The sequence below is a fragment of the Anomaloglossus baeobatrachus genome, chromosome 6 (assembly GCF_048569485.1).
Source record: "Anomaloglossus baeobatrachus isolate aAnoBae1 chromosome 6, aAnoBae1.hap1, whole genome shotgun sequence".
Classification (NCBI taxonomy): domain Eukaryota; kingdom Metazoa; phylum Chordata; class Amphibia; order Anura; family Aromobatidae; genus Anomaloglossus; species Anomaloglossus baeobatrachus.
In genome coordinates, this window is record NC_134358.1 from 373,941,236 (window position 1) to 373,963,306 (window position 22,071).

Sequence of the window (22,071 nt, forward strand, 5' to 3'; positions counted from 1 at the left end):
TAACAGCCAGTACTTCAGTATCCTGACCAACACGATGACTGAACATGCTGTCCTCCTCCTCCTCCTCCTCATCTACCCTGTCCTCTGGCCAGCCATGCTGAACCGAGGATATGACTGGTGTGCATGTCATATCCTCAATTTGGCCGGAGAGTTGCTCCATGTCTTCATCCTCCTCCTCGTCATAGTCCTCCACTGCACGTTGTGATGAGACGAGGCTGGGCTGTGTGTTATCACCCACACCCACTACTGTTTCTTGCTCCAACTCATCGCGCTCCGCCTGCAATGCATCAAGTTTGTTTTTGAGCAGAGACCATTTTAGAAGGCAGAGAAGCGGTATGGTGACGCTAATAATGGCGTCATCACCACTCACCATCTTGGTGGAGTCCTCAAAGTTTTGGAGGATGATACATAGGTCGGACATCCATCTCTACTCCTCAGGTGTTATGTGTGGAGTTTGACCCATTTCCCGACGGCTTAGGTGATGCAGGTACTCAACAACTGCCCTCTTCTGCTCACATATCCTGACCAACATGTGCAGAGTTGAATTCCAATGCGTGGGGACATCACACACCAGTCTGTGAGCCGGAAGATGCAAACGGTGCTGAAAGCCGGCAAGGCCGGCTGAAGCAGTAGGTGACTTTCGAAAATGTGCAGACAGGCGGCGAACTTTTACCAGCAGATCAGACAGCTCTGGGTATGACTTTAGAAGCCGCTGAACCACGAGGTTAAGTACATGGGCCACGCATGGAACATGTGTCAGCTGGCCTCGCCTCAAAGCCACCACTAGGTTCCGGCCATTGTCACACACGACCTTTCCTGGCTTTAGGTTCAGAGGTGTGAGCCAGTGATCTGCCTGCTGTTTCAGAGCTGTCCACACCTCTTCTGCATTGTGGGGTTTGTCACCTATGTACATTAGCTTCAGCACAGCCTGTTGCCGCTTTGCCGAGGCAGTGCTGCAGTGCTTCCAGCTTGGGACTGGTGTGGAGGGTAAAGTGGATGAGGATGCGCAGGAGGAGGAGGAGGCTGAGGAGCATGACATTCCGGAGCTGTAGAGTGTGGGTGAAACCCTGACTGAGGTAGGGCCTGCAAACCTTGGTGTGGGAAGGACGTGTTCCGTCCCTCGCTCAGACTGGGTCCCAGCTTCCACAATATTAACCCAGTGTGCCGTCAACGAGATGTAGCGGCATTGCCCACAAGCACTTGTCCACGTGTCTGTGGTTAGGTGGACTTTGGCTGAAACAGCGTTGTTCAGGGCACGTGTGATGTTTTGTGACACGTGGTTATGCAATGCGGGGACGGCACACCGGGAGAAATAGTGGCAGCTGGGGACCAAGTAACGTGGGACAGCTGCCGCCATCAGGTCGCGGAATGCTTCTGTCTCCACCAGCCTAAAAGGCAACATTTCCAGTGCAAGCAGTCGCGAAATGTTAGCATTTAGAACTGTGGCATGTGGGGCGTTGGCAGTGTATTTGCGCCTGCGTTCAAAGGTTTACTGAATGGATAACTGAACGCTGCGCTGGAACAAGGATGTGCTTGATGATGGTGTTATTTCTGCGTAGGCAACTGCAGGTGCAGGGCCAGAGGAGTCTTGTTCGCAGGCAGCATGGACAGGGGATTGGCTCGCATGCACAACAAGCGAAGACGTAGCAGTGACATCAGCAAGCACTGCTTCTTGACTCTGTTGTACATCCCACAAAGTCAGGTGCTTGGCTGACATGTGCCTGATCATGCTGGTGGTGGTCAGGCTGCTAGTTTTGGTACCCCTGCTGATGCTGGCATGGCAGGTGTTGCAAATGGCCTTTTTAGAATCATCTGGAGCCAACTTAAAAAACTGCCAGCCTCGGGAAGACCTAACATTTGTACAGGCACCTTGTGTCGTGTTGTTGTTCCGGGGAACGGTTGCCTGACTTCTGCCTGGGGCCACCACCCTGCTTCTTACTGCATGTTGGGATTCTACGCCTCCCTCCCCCTGTGCACTGCTGTCCTCGCTCTGCATATCCTCCTGCCAGGTTGGATCAGTTACTGGATCATCCACCACGTCGTCTTCCTCTTCTGCACCCTGCTCCTCCTCCTGACTTCCTGACAATTGTGTCTCATCATCGTCCACCCCTTGTTGAGACACGTTGCTAACTTCGTGAGAACGTGGCTGCTCAAATATTTGGGCATCTGTACATACGATCTTCTCATGACCCACTTCAACAGGAGCTGGCGAGAGGCCAGAATGTGCGAATGGAAACGTGAACAGCTCTTCCGAGTGTTCAAGTGTGGTATCAGTAATGTCCGTTGACGTGTACTCAGCCTGGTGGTAGGAAGGAGGATCAGGTTATGAAATGTGCGTTGCAGTATCACGGCTACTGACACTTGACAGTGTGGAAGACAGAGTGTTTGTGGTGGTGCCAATCTGACTGGAAGCATTATCCGCTATCCAACTAACAACCTGTTGACACTGGTCTTGGTTCAAGAGCGGTGTACTGCTGCGGTCCCCAAGAATTTGGGACAGGACGTGCGAGCAAGTAGATGTGGCCCTTTGTTGTGGCGAAATTAGAGCTTGCCCACAACCTCGGCCTCGGCCTGCACCACCATCACGTCCACTTCCTTGTTCGTTGCCAACGCCCTTGCGCATTTTGCAATGCTGTGCTGACGTGTATTCACTAGGCTTGTGCATTATATCCAAGTTTGTGCAAAACGCACACAAGTGCACCTGTACGCTGCCACCGACAGGCACACACGTGCGATTTTTAAATGCAAGCACGGATGCACTAAGAACCTAACAGGTTTTTAGGAGCGACAATTACTGAGAGGTTTGACACTATCAGACACTGCTGACTGACGTGTATTATTCACTAGACTTGTGCGTTATATACTAGTTTGTGCAAAACGTGCACATGTACGCTGCCACCGACAGGCACACACGTGCGGTTTTTAAATGCAAGCACGGATGCACTAGGAACCTAACAGGTTTTTAGGAGCGACAATTACTGAGAGGTTTGACACTATCAGACACTGCTGACTGACGTGTATTATTCACTAGACTTCTGCGTTATATACTAGTTTGTGCAAAATGTGCACCTGTACGCTGCCACTGACAGGCACACATGTGCGGTTTTTAAATGCAAGCACGGACGCACTAAGAACCTAACAGGTTTTTAGGAGCGACAATTACTGAGAAGTTTGACACTATCAGACACTGCTGACTGACATGTATTATTCACTAGACTTGTGCGTTATATACTAGTTTGTGCAAAACGCACGCAAGTGCACCTGTACGCTGCCACCGACAGGCACACACGTGCGGTTTTTAAATGCAAGCACGGACGCACTAAGAACCTAACAGGTTTTTAGGAGCGACAATTACTGAGAAGTTTGACACTATCAGACACTGCTGACTGACATGTATTATTCACTAGACTTGTGCGTTATATACTAGTTTGTGCAAAACATGCACCTGTACGCTGCCACCGACAGGCACACATGTGCGGTTTTTAAATGCAAGCACGGACGCACTAACAACCTAACAGGTTTTTAGGAGCGACAATTACTGAGAAGTTTGACACTATCAGACACTGCTGAATGACGTGTATTATTCACTAGACTTGTGCGTTATATACTAGTTTGTGCAAAACGCACACAAGTGCACCTGTACGCTGCCACCGACAGGCACACACGTGCGGTTTTTAAATGCAAGCACAGACGCACTAAGAACCTAACAGGTTTTTAGGAGCGACAATTACTGAGAAGTTTGACACTATCAGACACTGCTGACTGACATGTATTACTCACTAGACTTGTGCGTTATATACTAGTTTGTGCAAAACGTGCACCTGTACACTGCCACCGACAGGCACACACGTGCGGTTTTTAAATGCAAGCACGGACGCACTAAGAACCTAACAGGTTTTTAGGAGCGACAATTACTGAGAAGTTTGACACTATCAGACACTGCTGACTGACGTGTAATATTCACTAGACTTGTGCGTTATATACTAGTTTGTGCAAAACATGCACCTGTACGCTGCCACTGACAGGCACACACGTGCGGTTTTTAAATGCATGCACGGGCTCACTAAGAACCTAACAGGTTTTTAGGAGCGACAATTACTGAGATGTTTGACACTATCAGACACTGCTGACTGACGTGTATTATTCACTAGACTTGTGCGTTATATACTAGTTTGTGCAAAACGCACACAAGTGCACCTGTACGCTGCCACCGACAGGCACACACGTGCGGTTTTTAAATGCAAGCACAGACGCACTAAGAACCTAACAGGTTTTTAGGAGCGACAATTACTGAGAAGTTTGACACTATCAGACACTGCTGACTGACATGTATTACTCACTAGACTTGTGCGTTATATACTAGTTTGTGCAAAACGTGCACCTGTACACTGCCACCGACAGGCACACACGTGCGGTTTTTAAATGCAAGCACGGACGCACTAAGAACCTAACAGGTTTTTAGGAGCGACAATTACTGAGAAGTTTGACACTATCAGACACTGCTGACTGACGTGTAATATTCACTAGACTTGTGCGTTATATACTAGTTTGTGCAAAACATGCACCTGTACGCTGCCACTGACAGGCACACACGTGCGGTTTTTAAATGCAAGCACGGGCGCACTAAGAACCTAACAGGTTTTTAGGAGCGACAATTACTGAGAAGTTTGACACTATCAGACACTGCTGACTGACGTGTATTATTCACTAGACTTGTGCGTTATATACTAGTTTGTGCAAAACGCACACAAGTGCACCTGTACGCTGCCACCGACAGGCACACACGTGCGGTTTTTAAATGCAAGCACGGACGCACTAAGAACCTAACAGGTTTTTAGGAGCGACAATTACTGAGAAGTTTGACACTATCAGATACTGCTGACTGACGTGTATTATTCACTAGACTTGTGCGTTATATACTAGTTTGTGCAAAACGTGCACCTGTACGCTGCCACCAACAGGCACACACGCGCGGTTTTTAAATGCAAGCACGGACGCACTAAGAACCTAACAGGTTTTTAGGAGCGACAATTACTGAGAAGTTTGACACTATCAGACACTGCTGACTGACGTGTATTATTCACTAGACTTGTGCGTTATATACTAGTTTGTGCAAAATGCACACAAGTGCACCTGTATGCTGCCACTGACAGGCACACACGTGCGGTTTTTAAATGCAAGCACGGACGCACTAAGAACCTAACAGGTTTTTAGGAGCGACAATTACTGAGAAGTTTGACACTATCAGACACTGCTGATTGACGTGTATTATTCACTAGACTTGTGCGTTATATACTAGTTTGTGCAAAACGCACACAAGTGCACCTGTACGCTGCCACCGATAGGCACACACGTGCGGTTTTTAAATGCAAGCACGGACGCACTAAGAACCTAACAGGTTTTTAGGAGCGACAATTACTGAGAAGTTTGACACTATCAGACACTGCTGACTGACGTGTATTATTCACTAGACTTGTGCGTTATATACTAGTTTGTGCAAAACGCACACAAGTGCACCTGTACGCTGCCACCGACAGGCACACACGTGCGGTTTTTAAATGTACGCACGGACGCACTAAGAACCTAACAGCTTTTTGGAGCGACAATTACTGAGAAGTCTGACACTATCAGGACTGTTTTAGACTGTGCACACCAGCCCCAGATATGATGAAGGCTGGTATACGGTCAACACTAGGAATGGCTATATACCCTGCCTGCCTGCCTGTATACAGCTACAATAATCCTGAGAAGGACTCTTCTGGTCACTAGCCTGTATTCCGACCTGGCTATACCCTGCCTGCCCTGCCTGTATACAGCAACAATAGTCCTGAGAAGGACTCTTCTCCTGTACTCCGACCTGGCTATACCCTGCCTGCCTATATACAACTACAATAGTCCTGAGAAGGACTTCTGGTCACACTGTTTGCAGCCCTGCTACGGAAATAACTATAAAGGGCTGCAAACCTTTCCCTGAAGCAGCAACACTCTCCCTGCACTGACTGTCTGGATGGCTGTGTGCAGAGCACAGCGCGCCCGCCGGTATAAAGGCTCGGTCACGCTGTGCGGGCCGGCCAATCACTGCAATTCCACAACTATCAGGGCTGTGGCATTGCAGTGGTCTGCCAGCCAATCCCTGCATGAGGGCTGGCTCTCAAAAGAGCGCCAACATGCAGGGATGAAGACGACGAGTACAGCACGAGTATCGCGAGATTATTCGGTCTCCGCCGAGTAGCCCGAGTACAGTGATACTCGTGCGAGTACCGAGTAGTGACAAGCATACTCGCTCAACACTAATAGCCAGCAGAAAAGGCTATGATCAGGAAAGTATAAAAAGCCCCACCCAGGATATGAAAAAACTAGGAAAATAAGCAAGTGAGAACAAACCGCAAATAAAAAGGAGAAAAACAGTGGTAAAAAACCATCAGCATTCTGACATGGACTGAACAGGCTCAGCAGGGAAGGAAACTGACCATGCAGCACAATTATTATTATTATTATTATTATTATTTATTTATAGAGCACCATTGATTCCATGGTGCTGTACATGAGAAGGGGGTTACATACAAAATACATGTACAAGTTACAGTAGACAGACTAGTACAGAGGGAAGAGGGCCCTGCCCTTGCGGGCTTACATTCTATAGGATTATGGGGAGGAGACAGTAGGTGGGGTGTAGGTGGGGCGGCAGCTCCGCACGGTGGTGGGGCGGCAGCTCCGCACGGTGGTGGGGCGGCAGCTCCGCACGGTGGTGGGGCGGCAGCTCCGCACGGTGGTGGGGCGGCAGCTCCGCACGGTGGTGGGGCAGTGAGGTCATTCAAGGTTATAGGCATTTCTGAACAGATGAGTCTTTAGGTTCCGTTTGAAGTTTGCAAGTGTAGTAGATAATCTGACGTGTTGAGGCAGTGAGTTCCAGAAGACTGGGGATGTTCGGGAGAAGTCTTGGAGACGGTTGCATGAGGAGCGAATGAGAGAGGAGGATAGAAGGAGATCTTGGGAGGACCGGAGATTACGTTTTGGAGTGTAGCGAGAGATTAGTTCAGAGATATATGGAGGAGACAATTTGTGGATGGCTTTGTAAGTCAGTATTAGAAGTTTGAATTGGATACGGTGGAAGATTGGAAGCCAGTGGAGGGACATGCAGAGAGGAGAAGCGGGGTGGTAGTGAGGCGAGAGGTGGATCAGTCGGGCAGCAGCATTAAGGATGGACTGGAGAGGGGCGAGCGTGTTAGCAGGGAGACCACATAGGAGGATGTTGCAGTAGTCGAGGCGGGAGATTATGAGAGCATGCACTAGCATTTTTGTGGATTGAGAATTGATGAAGGGACGGATTCTGGAAATATTTTTGAGTTGAAGACGACAGGAGGTGGTGAGGGATTGAATGTGTGGTATGAAGGACAAGGCAGAGTCAAAGGTCACTCCGAGGCACAATGATACCGGATCGAGTCCCGAACCCAAGGCATGACAGAAACAAGGCACTGGAGAGTTGTAAAGTGGTCAGCAATGGGTCCGGATCTAATTTCAATTGAACACTTATGGAGAGATCTTAAAATTGCTGTTGGGAGATAGCACTATTCAAATATAAGAGACCTGAAACTGTTTGCACCTGAAGAGTGGTCCCAAATTAAAAATTCCAGTTGAGAGATGTAAGAAGCTTGTTGATGATAATATGAAGAGGTTGATTGCAGTTCTTTATTCCATAGGATGTGCAACCTAACATAAGGGTGCCAACAATTTTGTCCTGCCCATTTTGGGGTTTTGTGTGTAACTATGTCCAATTTGACTTTTTCTGTTTTTCTTTTTTTTGTGTTGTTTCAATATACACAAAGAAAATAAACATGTGTATAACAAACTATTGTAATAATAGTCTGAAAGAAATAATTCATGTTGTGGAACAATTTCAAGGGTGCCAACACTTCCTGCCATGATTGTATACTGCAATGCATTGTGGAAATGGGATGGAAGTCAGGAGTGCATAGTGCTGACAGCTAAGCCAGTACAGTAGAGTCCTGCTGCTGTTCAGAGAAATGAAAGAAGTCCTTTTTTCATCTGAAAGGATCAAAAAGTGGACAAATGGCACAGCTATTATGAGATATACAAGAATGAACTTTCATATTAACATTTGATTCAACTGACAGCTACACTTTGATGTATGGTATACACATGTATCACTGAATTAATAAAGATGTATATATATTAATAAAGATGTAAATAATGTTGCTATAAATTCCATTTGCATTCTTATTTCTCAGAGAAAAAAATGACAAAGTTAAATAATGAAAAAAAACCTTTTACGCCTACCTGTACTTTCAGTGGTCCCATATTTTTTACTGGTGGAGGATGACAATGTTCCTTGACTACAAATATTTGTTTGGTTAAGAATGCAGAGCTGACATTGTTAGAGATTGAAACATTCACTGTGTATTCTCCTTCTCTAAAATAAAACACGAGTTACGGTAATATTCAAAAATTGAAGATATAGATGAAAAATCTACATACATGTCCCATTAAATATGGTAATGATTCTGAAAGTTGTGTGAGCTTAGATAATGTAAATGTTACCACTCAATGTCAGCACTAACATTTTTTTAACGGCTAATTTCTTCAGAAGCAGCTAGGTTTTGGTAAGGTTTGTAACTAGAGATGATCAAACCTTTAGAAATTTAAATTCACCATTTTTTTCCAAAATTTTATTTAAATTAGATAGATTTCCAGTAAATTACATATAGCCCAATTGATAATAACCTGTTAGTGACAGACCAAGTCCAATTTTTTTAAATCTGACCAGTGTCAATTTATGTGGTAAGAACTGTGGAATGTTTCAACATAGCTCATTGATTTTAAAAATGTTTTTCCGTAAAACATTGTACTTTATGTTATTGGTAAACTTACGGTAGGTCAATATTTTTTGTGTTTATTTGTGAAAATATCAGAATTTTGGCAAAAATGTTTAAAAATTAGCAATTTGCAAACTTTTAATTTTTATATTCTTAAACCAGTTCTGCATGCTGTACAAAATAGTTAATACCTAACATTTCCTATATTTCTAATTTACATCTGCATCACTTTTTTCAAAACCATCATTTTATTTTGTCAGGATGTTAGAAGGGTTAAAAGCGTAACAGCAATTTTTCATTTTCTTCAAGAAATGTACAAAACCTATTTCTTTAGGAACCTATTTATATTAGAAACTCCCCAAAAGTGATACCATTTTATAAACTGCACCCCTCAAATACTTCAAAACTGGTGTCAGGAAATGTGTTAACTAGAAGCTACAGAAGAATTAATGCAAAGTGGATTAAAAAAAATGTAATTTTTTTTCTCTAAAATGTTGCTTAAGCCCCAAATTTTCACTTTTGCAACAGATAGAACAAGAATATAGATCCCACAATTTGTTGCCCAGTTAATTCTAAAGCAGGTATTACACGCTGCAACAGCGCTAGCCGATGCTAGCGATGCCGAGCGCGATAGCACCCGCCCCCGTCGTACGGCCGATATGTGTTGATCGCTGCCGTAGTGAACATTATCGCTACGGCAGCGTTACACGCATTTACCTGCCCTGCGACGTCGCTGTGACCGGCGATCCGCTTCCTTTCTAAGGGGGCGGTTCGTTCAGCGTCAAAGCGACGTCACAGCAGCGTCACTGAACCGCCGCCCCATAGAAAAGGAGGGGCGGAGATGAGCGACCGGTACATGCCGCCCACTTCCTTCATTCCTCCTTTCCCGGTGGAGGCAGGTAAGGAGATGTCTGTCGCTCCTGCGGTGTCACACACAGCAATGTGTGCTGCCGCAGGAACGACAAACAACATCGTACCTGTCGCTGCAGCGATATTATGGAAATGAGCGACGTGACAACGAGCAACGATTTTTGACGTTTTTGTGCTCGTTGACCGTCGCTCATTTGCGTTACACGCTGCGATTTCGGTAACGGCGCCGGATGTGCGTCACTAACGATGTGACCCCAACGATATATCGTTGCCGATGTCGCAACGTGTAAAGCCCGCTTAAGTTCATTGATATCCCACTTGTGCTCAGAAACCTCTATACAAACGGCAGGAACCATTCACATTTTCAGGTCCCATAAGGTGCCTAAGCAGCAAAAAAAACCACAATGACCCCATATTGGCAGTTATACTTCTCAAAGATTTTAACCAGGGGTATTGTGAGCATTTTCAACACACAGGTACTACACAAAATTTGATAACATTAAAGCGTAATCATGGTTTTCATTTTTATTTCCCAAATCATTAGTACAAATAAAAATAGGCAACTTTGTGTTATAAAGTATGAGACAAATTTGCTTCTTTCTCTGCCAGAAATATTTTTTGTGTTTATTTGTGAAAATATCAGAATTTTGGCAAAAATGTTTAAAAATTAGCAATTTGCAAACTTTTAATTTTTATATTCTTAAACCAGTTCTGCATGCTGTACAAAATAGTTAATACCTAACATTTACTATATGTCTAATTTACATCTGCATCACTTTTTTCAAAACCATCATTTTATTTTGTCAGGATGTTAGAAGGGTTAAAAGCGTAACAGCAATTTTTCATTTTCTTCAAGAAATGTACAAAACCTATTTCTTTAGGAACCTATTTATATTAGAAACTCCCCAAAAGTGATACCATTTTATAAACTGCACCCCTCAAATACTTCAAAACTGGTGTCAGGAAATGTGTTAACTAGAAGCTACAGAAGAATTAATGCAAAGTGGATTAAAAAAAATGTAATTTTTTTTCTCTAAAATGTTGCTTAAGCCCCAAATTTTCACTTTTGCAACAGATAGAACAAGAATATAGATCCCACAATTTGTTGCCCAGTTAATTCTAAAGCAGGTATTACACGCTGCGACAGCGCTAGCCGATGCTAGCGATGCCGAGCGCGATAGCACCCGCCCCCGTCGTACGGCCGATATGTGTTGATCGTTGCCGTAGTGAACATTATCGCTACAGCAGCGTTACACGCACTTACCTGCCCTGCGACGTCGCTGTGACCGGCGATCCTTCCTAATTCCTGTGCGAACTGACAGGAATGTTGCATTCCCGCTGATCAGAGCTGCAAAGCTCTGACCAACAGAAATGAACAAGAAATCAGACTGCTGATCCATAAAGTCCTTTAGCGAGACTAGTAAAATAAATAAAAAAAATGTAAAAAAAAAAAGTTTTAAAAATATATGAAAAAAATAAAAACCTAAAAGTTCAAATCACAACCCATTCACCCCATTGAAGAGAAAACAGTTACAAAAAAATAAAATATACACATATTTGGTATCACTGCATTCGGAAATGCCCGATCTATCAAAATATAAAATCAATTAATCTGATTGGCGTGGCAATAAAAAATTTCAAAACGCCAAAACTACGTTTTTTGGTCGCCGCTAATTTTTTTAAAAATGCAATAACAGGCGATCAAAATATACCACAAAAATGGAATAATTAAAAATGCCAGCTCAAGCCACAAAAAATAAGCCATCACTGAGCCCCAGATCCCAAAAATGAGAACACAACGAGTCGTGGAAAATTGCAACAAAAGCGCAATTCTTTTTTTGGACAATCTTCTGAATTTTTTTTAACCTATTAGATAAAAGTATTTAGAGAGTAATGTCTGCTCACTCACTTTCTTAGATAAAAGTAAACATGTTTGGTATCTATGAACTCGTGCTAATCTGAGACATCATATTTATATGTTAGTTTTTCCTTATAGTGAGCACAGTGAATAAAATATCCCAAAAAACGCAAGAGACAACACGAATAAGACGTTTCTTCTGCTGGCTCGGGCGAAGGCAAAAGCACTACCTATGTGTTTACTTTCCATAGAGAAAGCCTTCGACCGGGTCAGCTGGAGTTTCATGTGGGCATCTTTGAGACAGGTGGGGATAGGTGACAGGTTCCTTAGAGGAGTGGCCTCCCTTTATAGTACACCGACTGCCAGAATAAAGGTAAATGGGTCCTTGTCCGCGCCAATTAGCATAAAAAATGGTACCAGACAGGGTTGTCCCTTATCCCCCCTCCTATTTGTTCTCGTAATGGAGCATTTGGCTTTGGCCATTAGACAGAACCCAGATATAAAAGGGATAGAAGTGGGAGAGCATCATTGTAAAGCGGCATTATATGCAGATGACCTCCTCCTATACATTACACAGCCTCACATATCCTTTCCCTCCTTGGCTAAGGAAATTAAGAACTTCGGACATATAAGCAACTTTAAAGTTAACTATAATAAATCAGAAGTTTTGAATTTCACTCTGCCTGGGAGGGAAGTAGATCATATTGCATCCAACTTTCCTTTTAGATGGCAGACATCGGCCCTTACTTATCTGGGGGTGGCGGTACCACGGGACAGTACCAAGATTTTTCACCTCAATTACGTCCCTTTGTTGGAACGCACTATAAGAGATCTTAAACAAATCGATAGACAGAAACTGTCCTGGTTTGGACGTATTAATGTCATCAAGATGGATGTTCTCCCTCGTTTTCTATATAGCTTTCAAACGGCCCCTAGAGCACTACCATCGTTTTTCTTTACCAAAATACAGTCGATTATTAACAAATTTGTGTGGGGAGGGAGGAGCTCTCGGGTGGGGAGGAGAGTATTGAGTAGAGTTAAGGGAGAGGGGGGGCAGGGTTGCCAGACTTTAAAAAGTACCACAAGGCATCTCTTCTGCTGAGACTAATGGATTGGCAATTTAATAGGAGCACTAAACAATGGGTGAGTCTGGAGCAGGTTTGCTCCGAAACACCCCTGCGGTTCCTCCCGTGGATCACACCGTCGCAGAGGAGACGGATAGATGGGGAGGCAGAGTTTCTTAGGGCATTCCTGAGGGTCTGGGATGTTGCAGGCAGGGATCTCTCTCAAGAGGTCCTGTTCCACTCTCACCACTCTTCTCTAACCCAGAGTTCCCCCCAGGGATGGGAGTCAAGCGTTTCTTATGTTGGAGGAGGGGTGAGGACAAACAGATAGCCCAGACTTTGCACGGTTTGGAAGTATCCCCTTTTTCAGCCCTTTTGCTCCCAGAGGGTCGGCATCCAACGGCTTGGCTGGAATACCTTCAACTTAGGTCCTTCTTGATGGTTGACAACAGACTTGGGCTTTTTGCGGCTCAGCCCACAAAATTTGAAAATTTGAACAATTGTTTTTGCAGGAGGATTCTCCCAGGCATCTCTCGTCTCTGGTTTACTCCTTCCTGATTACAAAGGCGGACATGGGAGACCTTAAATATATCGAGAAGTGGAATAGAGATTTGGGGACTTCCATTCCTGAGGAGGACTGGAAAAAGTCTTTTATCCTCACTCATAAATTTTCCATCGCCTGTGCAGCACAGGAAAAAAATTATAAGATTCTGACCCGTTGGTACAAGTGCCCGGATACTCTACACGCAATATTTCCTGGGGTCTCAGATAGCTGCTGGAGGTGCGGACGGGGAAAGGGGACAATGCTGCATATCTGGTGGGACTGCCCATTGATACAACCTTTCTGGAAGTCCGTGTTCAAAGCATACTCTGTGATTTGCGGAGAGCAGTTGGTGGGTTCCCCTCAGATGGCGCTGCTTTCAATTCTCCCGAGATCGCTTAAATCACAGAAAGCGGGCCTTCTGAGTTACTGTCTTACGGCGGCACGCATGGTGATCCCGATATACTGGAGATTGACTGGGGTGCCATCTGTGAGGGAGTGGTATGCGGAGATGGCCATCATCCACAGGATGGAGTCCCTAACGGCAGAAACCAATGACTCAGTGGATAAATTTCTTAGGATCTGGACACCCTGGACCCTGGCCCTTGATTCCCTACCATTTCAGAACCTTATTGGTAACGCATAACGTGTGTTATGTTAGTCCAATGTAGCGGCCCGAGTACTGGGAAAGTAACCTCTAAAGAGACCGTATAGGATAAACCTTAAGGGGTAATAGTCAGAAAACCGTGGAAAAAACCCTTAAAACAAATACTTTATTGGTAATTGTGAGGTAAATCCGGAGATATGACGATAAATCATGACATTCAAGTCATGTCAGGAAGCCCTCTCCTGGTGTCACTACCCCCTTCCCTTCACACAACTGGTTTAGCAACAAATCCATGGCCATGTCCTGTGATATGGAAATTAGGTGGCTTTAGGACAATGGACACAGGATGACTCCCTGCCGTCACCCTGTAGTAGGAGCTGCTAGCTAGTTAGCAAGGCTATGGAAATAGCCAGACAGAACGACTCCAGTAAAAAATGGTTCATATCTCGCAAGCCATATTTCCGATAAATATGGCAACCATAAAAATGGTGTCTCCGCATGTGGACGATGCCGGCACCCCCTTTTTATGGGAACAGGACATTGGGAAATGCCCCAGGCGTGATATCAGCCAATGGGGAACTGGCAGACAGGTCATGAGTCCCCTCGTTCTGTGGCTAAATTCATAACTGTCACAATGAGAGCATTGGCGTCTGCCTACGACGCTCCCAGGCAAAGTTATAGCCAAAATCCCCTTTGCTGGATAATTCTGATCCATGCAGGGGGAGTGGCAGTGCTTCCCTGTGAGGTCACTAAGGTAGGAGGGGACCTGGATCTGCCCAGGTTGATAACCCTACTTCGGCCATTTTCCAGCGTTCTTCTGCTCGGGGGCCTGGTTGGGACAGACCTGTGAGAGAGTTCCTGGAAACCTGGTCTACAGCGCCCCCCTGTGGCCAGACGCACAAGGTAACTGATTGAATTGCATACCTGTTGTAACCCATGCTTTATCTGTAACTGTACTCTGACATAACTGTATATTCTGTAGATTCCCTATTGTATATATTGTAGTTTCTAGTGTGCTTTAGGCGATTAAATTATATAATTAATCTTGAGCTGTTCTGTTATCTCGATCTTGAATCCCACGTCTGTGTGTTCGGCTAATAGTTACCGTAAATCGGTTGGTGGCAGCGAGTTGTGCCAAGGATTATTGTGGGGAGGCCAGTGAGATTCGGGGAGAGTTTATATATTCCGCCCGCGGAGGTCGGGGGAATATATACCCTTCTCTCGCCGGGGGCCCTTCAATAATCGGCATAAGTAGTATAGCGGCCTCCTTGCTTATGGTCGGGCAATTCCATAATTGGCCTGACTATAAGAGGGGCGCTAGAGAGCGCGTCACGTGCTCTGTCTGTCGGTCGGGAGGTATAAAGGAGGGGGACGCCCCCTTGCTACCCCCCGATTGTGACGTACTGGTAGCCAGCGCGGGGGATTTCTGAGTGACCCCCCGGTGGTTTGTGACATATTGGTGGCATAGCGGTGGGATCGAGATAATAGTGTGTGTGAGTGTGAGACCCATACTCCCAGACACTAAAGACTGCCTGCAGCAGCTGTGGCTGCTGGGGTCTTCAGACCAGCTCAACACTAGAGTGTCAGAGTGCAGATACTGTAAGGTGTGTGGAGGCATCAGGTGTCAGTTCTGTGTCAGTGACCAAAAGTCTGCAAGAATGGCTGATGGCACCAGGAGCAGAGCTATGCAACTGGCCAATGCTAAAGCAGGAGCCGAAGAGAGGGAGGACGGTGCTGTGGACAGCAATGAGGAGGTTGCCCACGAGTCCTCCAGGAGCTCGACGCCAGAAAACAGCTCTGCAGAGGACATTGCACAACCGGGCACTGCTGGACAAGATGAGGAGCAGCTCGCCCAAGGGTCCTCAACGAGCCAGATGCCAGCCCTCCGCTCTGCAATGGACAGTGAAGCACCAGGCTCCGCAGCGGGCCGCAGATCACCACGTGCCATTCCACCGAGCCTGGGAGGCTCGGATAGCCTTCTTCAAATGGCTATGGCCCTACGCCAGGCTGGAGACCGGGAGGGCTACAAGGAACTCATGGCCGAGCGTGAGCGGCAAGCAGCGCGTGAAGAGCGCCAGGCAGAGCGTAACTACCAGCTGCAGCTAGCTCAGCTCCGGCCCTCATCAGCCACTTGTGACCTTCCAGACACCAAACTTCCAAAGGTCCGTGTTGAGGACTTCCCAGTGCTGGAGAAGGATGGAGACTTGGACTCTTTCTTGACTGCTTTTGAACGGACTTGCTTGCAGCATCATCTGAACAAGGACCAGTGGGCCAAATACCTGACCCCCCGTTTAAGGGGTAAGGCCCTGGATATCCTTGGGGACTTGCCTGCTGAGGCGGATCAGGGCTACGACACCATCAAGCGGGCCCTGATCCAACAGTACAACCTCACCCCGGAGTCCTACCGCAAGAAGTTCCGGACGCTGCAGAAGGGACCAAAGGACTCCTGGGCTGACCACCGGCGGGCACTTGCCCGAGCTGCCGACCACTGGACCCAAGGCCTGCAGCTTTCCACCGGACCGGAGATCCTGGACTTGTTCATCACGGAGCAACTCTTGTGGAACTGCCCTGAGGATCTCCGCCAGTTCATCCGAGACCAGAAGCCAAAGGGATCCACGGCTACAGCTGCCCTGGCAGATGACTACACCAACAATCGGGCTCCTGAAGCCAGGAGAGCAGCCACCAGCAGCACCTGGAGAGGGGGTAAGATGAACTCTGCGACTGCCCCACCTGCCCCTAGACTGCAGGGGGTGTCCCCCTCAACTCCCCTCTCCAGGCCCGTGGCAGAACCAAGACGGTGCCACCAGTGCAACCTACCTGGACACTTCAAGGCCATGTGCCCTCAGCGTCCCAAGGCCCCGGCTCCGTCCCCGTCCCAAGGGCCGCCCAAGGTGTATTGTGTGGGTGGGGGTGGTGGTAGGTCCCTGGACAGCTTCCAACCTGTCACCGTCGGCCAGTCTGTGACCATAGGACTGCGAGACAGCGCCTCGGAGGTGACTCTGGTGCGGCCTGAGATGGTGTCCCCCCAAGACTTGATCCCTGGAAAAACCCTCGCTGTCTCCGGGATTGGAGGCATTGACCCGGCGCTGCCTGTTGCTGACATTTATGTGGACTGGGGCGCAGGGCGAGGGGTGAGGGAGGTGGGGGTAACTGATCGGATCCCTGCAAACGTGCTACTTGGGACAGATTTGGGGCAAATAACCTCCCAGTTTGGCCCCGCCCCAAAGGCTGAACCTTCAGCCAGTGCTGACGTGCCTCCGGACAATGTTAATGTGTTATCTATGAATGATGTAAGGGAGGAGGGAGTGAACTCTGATATTTCTGCTTGCACAGACACCATAGACACACACGCAGCTGCAGCTGTGACAGGGGAGGGGGTCAGAGAAAGGTGTGACAATGCCTCTACAAGTAACCAGCCTGTGAGCTGGGATCTGCTGCCCTCTGCAGGGATAAGCAGAGAGCAGGGTGCTGCAGGGGGAGGACCAGTGTGTGGGGTGGGGGCTACCACAGCAAATGTGGGGTCCCCAGAGATTTCACAGCGGGGTTCTGTTGCTGCAGGAGGGGAACAGGCAGGTGAGATTGGGGCCGGTCCAGGAGCGGAAGTGCTCCCAGGTAAGATCTCGGTGCAGGGTTCCCCCACAACCGGGGTGTCAGGAAGCCAGGTAGGTCTGCCTGAACCGGCGACTTGGTCAGGAACGGAGGAGGAGCAGGCACGACCCACGGTCGCAGCGGCTGTGGCCGCTGTCACCCGCAGTGGGAGTGCTGGAAGCCAAGGGGCCTCCCGGAGGTCCGATAGCTCTTCCCCTTCTGACCAAGTGGCAGCCGAGTCAGGTGGAGGCCAGGACACAGGTCCCGGGGTACTGACCGAAGATGTGACAGTCTCGTCGATTCTGGCCACATCTAGTCAGGGGTTTCAGGCAGCGTTAGAAGCTGACGACAGCCTGAAAGCTCTAAAGGAGCAGGCGGCACAGCCTCCCTCGGACTCGGACCCGGAGCGAGTGGTCTGGGACCAAGGACGGCTGTACCGGGCCACGGTCCAGCAGGGTTCACCGGAGGCGTGGCCCAGGGACCGACAGTTGGTGGTACCCTATCCGTTCCGGACGGAGTTGTTGCGGATCGCACATGAGATTCCGATGGCCAGACACCTAGGGATCGCTAAGACCAAGGCCAGGTTAAACCAGCATTTCTACTGGCCAAAAATGGGGGCCGATGTGGCTGCCTACTGCCGTTCGTGTGAAACCTGTCAGAGAGTGGGGAAGGCGGGGCCACGCCCCAAAGCCCCACTGGTATCTCTGCCCATCATCGATGAGCCTTTCAGGAGGGTGGCTGTGGATCTGGTCGGCCCGCTGGCCATCCCCAGCAGCTCCGGGAAACGCTTCATACTGACGGTAGTGGACTATGCCACCCGGTACCCAGAAGCAGTGGCCTTGTCGTCCATTCGGGCTGACAAGGTGGCCACCGCATTGCTGGAGATTTTCTCCCGAGTGGGTTTTCCCCAGGAAATGCTCACCGACCGGGGGACCCAATTCATGTCCCAGCTGATGGAGACCCTCTGTAAGCAAGTCCAGGTGCGACATCTGGTGGCCAGCCCGTACCATCCACAGACTAATGGCCTGTGCGAGCGGTTCAATGGCACCTTAAAGCAGATGCTTAAGATGTTGGTCGACTCCCATGGGCGTGACTGGGAGCGGTATCTCCCCCACCTGTTATTTGCTTACCGGGAGGTTCCACAGGCCTCAACAGGATTCTCACCGTTTGAGCTCCTGTACGGGCGACGTGTGCGGGGCCCCCTGGCTCTGGTGAAAGAGGCTTGGGAAGGGGATTTGGCCACCCCTGGAGTGTCGGTTATCGAGTATGTCATGCGCTTCCGGGACAAAATGCAGGCCTTGACGCAACTGGTACACGACAATATGGCTCAAGCCCAGGCTGATCAGAAGCGTTGGTACGACCAGAACGCTTGTGAGAGGACCTACCAAGTGGGTCAAGAGGTGTGGGTACTGGTCCCCGTACCACAGGACAAGCTTCAGGCAGCCTGGGAAGGCCCATACCTCGTGTACCAGCAGCTCAACCCTGTGACGTACCTGGTCACCCTGGACCCTGCCCGTGGAAGGCGGAAGCCCTTCCATGTGAACATGATGAAGGCACATCATGAGCGGGAGGCATGTGCGCTCCCCGTGTGCAACCTGCCCGAGGAGGGAGAAGCGGAAACCCTCTTGGATATGCTAGCCCAGGTTAGGGCAGGCGGATCCATTGAGGATGTAGAGGTTGGCCACCAGCTCTTGGAGGACCAACGGTCCCAGCTGTGGGCCACCCTACACCCCTTCCGGGGGTTGTTTACCAACCAGCCCGGAAGGACTGACTTGGCTGTCCATCACGTGGACACTGGGGATCATCCCCCGATCCGGCGTTCAGCATATCGGGTCTCCCTGGAGGTGCAGCAACACATGCGCCAGGAGATTGACGAGATGCTGGAGCTGGGGGTGATCCAGGCATCCAACAGCGCTTGGGCCTCGCCTGTAGTCCTCGTCCCTAAGAAGGACCGAACCACTCGGTTCTGCGTGGACTACAGGGGGCTCAATGCTGTCACGGTCGCCGATGCGTACCCAATGCCACGCATCGATGACCTGCTCGATCAGTTGGCCGGGGCTCAGTACCTGACCATCATGGACCTGAGCCGGGGATATTGGCAGATCCCCCTGACTCGCAAGGCCAGGGAACGCTCTGCCTTTATTACCCCATTTGGACTGTACGAGTCCACGGTGATGCCATTCGGGATGAGGAATGCCCCTGCCACTTTCCAGCGGATGGTCAACACCCTGCTCAAGGGACTTGAAGGGTACGCGGCCGCGTACCTGGATGACATTGCCGTCTTCAGTCCCACCTGGGAGGACCACCTAGAGCATCTAGCACAGGTGCTCAGGCGGATCCACCGGGCAGGTTTGACCATCAAGCCGGGAAAGTGTCAGCTGGCCATGAGCGAGGTCCAGTACCTCGGTCACCGGGTAGGTGGGGGAACGCTGAAGCCCGAGCCTGAGAAAGTGGAGGCCATCGCATCCTGGCCCACCCCCAGGACCAAGAAGCAGGTGATGTCCTTCTTGGGGACCGCTGGGTACTATAGGAGGTTTGTTCCATGCTATAGTAGCCTGGCAAAGCCCTTGACGGACCTCACCAAGAAGAAGCTGCCCTCTGCAGTCGATTGGACAATGGACTGCGAGACAGCCTTCCGGGCCCTAAAGGACGCCCTGTCCAGCCCGCCCGTGCTACAGGCAGCCGACTTCACGCGGCCGTTTGTAGTACAGACCGACGCCAGTGACTTCGGCCTCGGTGCGGTGCTCAGCCAGGTGGACTCTGCGAGCCAAGAGCACCCAGTCTTGTACCTGAGCAGGAAGCTGTTACCAAGGGAAGTTGCCTATTCCACGATGGAGAAGGAGTGCCTGGCCATAGTGTGGGCCCTGCAGCGTCTGCAACCCTATCTATACGGGCGCCACTTCATCGTGGAGACGGACCACAATCCCCTCAGCTGGTTGCACACCGTCTCTGGGACGAATGGGCGATTGTTGCGATGGAGCCTTGCGCTCCAGCAATACAACTTCACCATTCGCCACAAAAGGGGCCGTGACCACGGTAACGCAGACGGGCTGTCCCGACAAGGAGAGGTCGCGGACGGGCGCACGGGGGAACACCGGAGTGTGCTGCCCCCTAGCGCCCTCAAAAGGGGGGAGGTGTGAGGTAAATCCGGAGATATGACGATAAATCATGACATTCAAGTCATGTCAGGAAGCCCTCTCCTGGTGTCACTACCCCCTTCCCTTCACACAACTGGTTTAGCAACAAATCCATGGCCATGTCCTGTGATATGGAAATTAGGTGGCTTTAGGACAATGGACACAGGATGACTCCCTGCCGTCACCCTGTAGTAGGAGCTGCTAGCTAGTTAGCAAGGCTATGGAAATAGCCAGACAGAACGACTCCAGTAAAAAATGGTTCATATCTCGCAAGCCATATTTCCGATAAATATGGCAACCATAAAAATGGTGTCTCCGCATGTGGACGATGCCGGCACCCCCTTTTTATGGGAACAGGACATTGGGAAATGCCCCAGGCGTGATATCAGCCAATGGGGAACTGGCAGACAGGTCATGAGTCCCCTCGTTCTGTGGCTAAATTCATAACTGTCACAATGAGAGCATTGGCGTCTGCCTACGACGCTCCCAGGCAAAGTTATAGCCAAAATCCCCTTTGCTGGATAATTCTGATCCATGCAGGGGGAGTGGCAGTGCTTCCCTGTGAGGTCACTAAGGTAGGAGGGGACCTGGATCTGCCCAGGTTGATAACCCTACTTCGGCCATTTTCCAGCGTTCTTCTGCTCGGGGGCCTGGTTGGGACAGACCTGTGAGAGAGTTCCTGGAAACCTGGTCTACAGCGCCCCCCTGTGGCCAGACGCACAAGGTAACTGATTGAATTGCATACCTGTTGTAACCCATGCTTTATCTGTAACTGTACTCTGACATAACTGTATATTCTGTAGATTCCCTATTGTATATATTGTAGTTTCTAGTGTGCTTTAGGCGATTAAATTATATAATTAATCTTGAGCTGTTCTGTTATCTCGATCTTGAATCCCACGTCTGTGTGTTCGGCTAATAGTTACCGTAAATCGGTTGGTGGCAGCGAGTTGTGCCAAGGATTATTGTGGGGAGGCCAGTGAGATTCGGGGAGAGTTTATATATTCCGCCCGCGGAGGTCGGGGGAATATATACCCTTCTCTCGCCGGGGGCCCTTCAATAATCGGCATAAGTAGTATAGCGGCCTCCTTGCTTATGGTCGGGCAATTCCATAATTGGCCTGACTATAAGAGGGGCGCTAGAGAGCGCGTCACGTGCTCTGTCTGTCGGTCGGGAGGTATAAAGGAGGGGGACGCCCCCTTGCTACCCCCCGATTGTGACGTACTGGTAGCCAGCGCGGGGGATTTCTGAGTGACCCCCCGGTGGTTTGTGACAGTAATGGTTAAAATTGGAAATCCCCACACAAAACAACCAAAATATAGATAAAAAGACATAAAGTGCTATTGTGCAGAACGGGGTTTGGTCAAATCCCCTATAAGGTCCCTGCCTTGCCGCGGAGGTCGGCACCCTAAATGAACGAGAATGGCGCCCCCACTCACCGACGGCTTGCCCTCCTGTCCCTGCGCTGTACTCAAGTGCAGCTATTCTGGGAAGACAGGAGTGCAGTGGTACACAGTGGTTACTGCACTATAGTTATAGTCCTAATATGTCCATACTGCCACACATAAAGAA

The 22,071-nt window shown here is 49.0% G+C and overlaps 1 protein-coding gene across 1 annotated transcript in view; it reads right to left on the bottom strand.

Annotated features, from left to right (window-relative positions):
- The window catches only part of PKD1L1 (polycystin 1 like 1, transient receptor potential channel interacting), an 884,746-nt gene that overhangs the window by 489,809 nt on the left and 372,866 nt on the right, over nt 1–22,071 (bottom strand). The window contains exon 19 of the mRNA XM_075316120.1: nt 8,299–8,431. Within this exon, the coding sequence (XP_075172235.1) occupies nt 8,299–8,431 (133 nt within the window). The remainder of the gene's footprint in view (nt 1–8,298; nt 8,432–22,071) is intronic.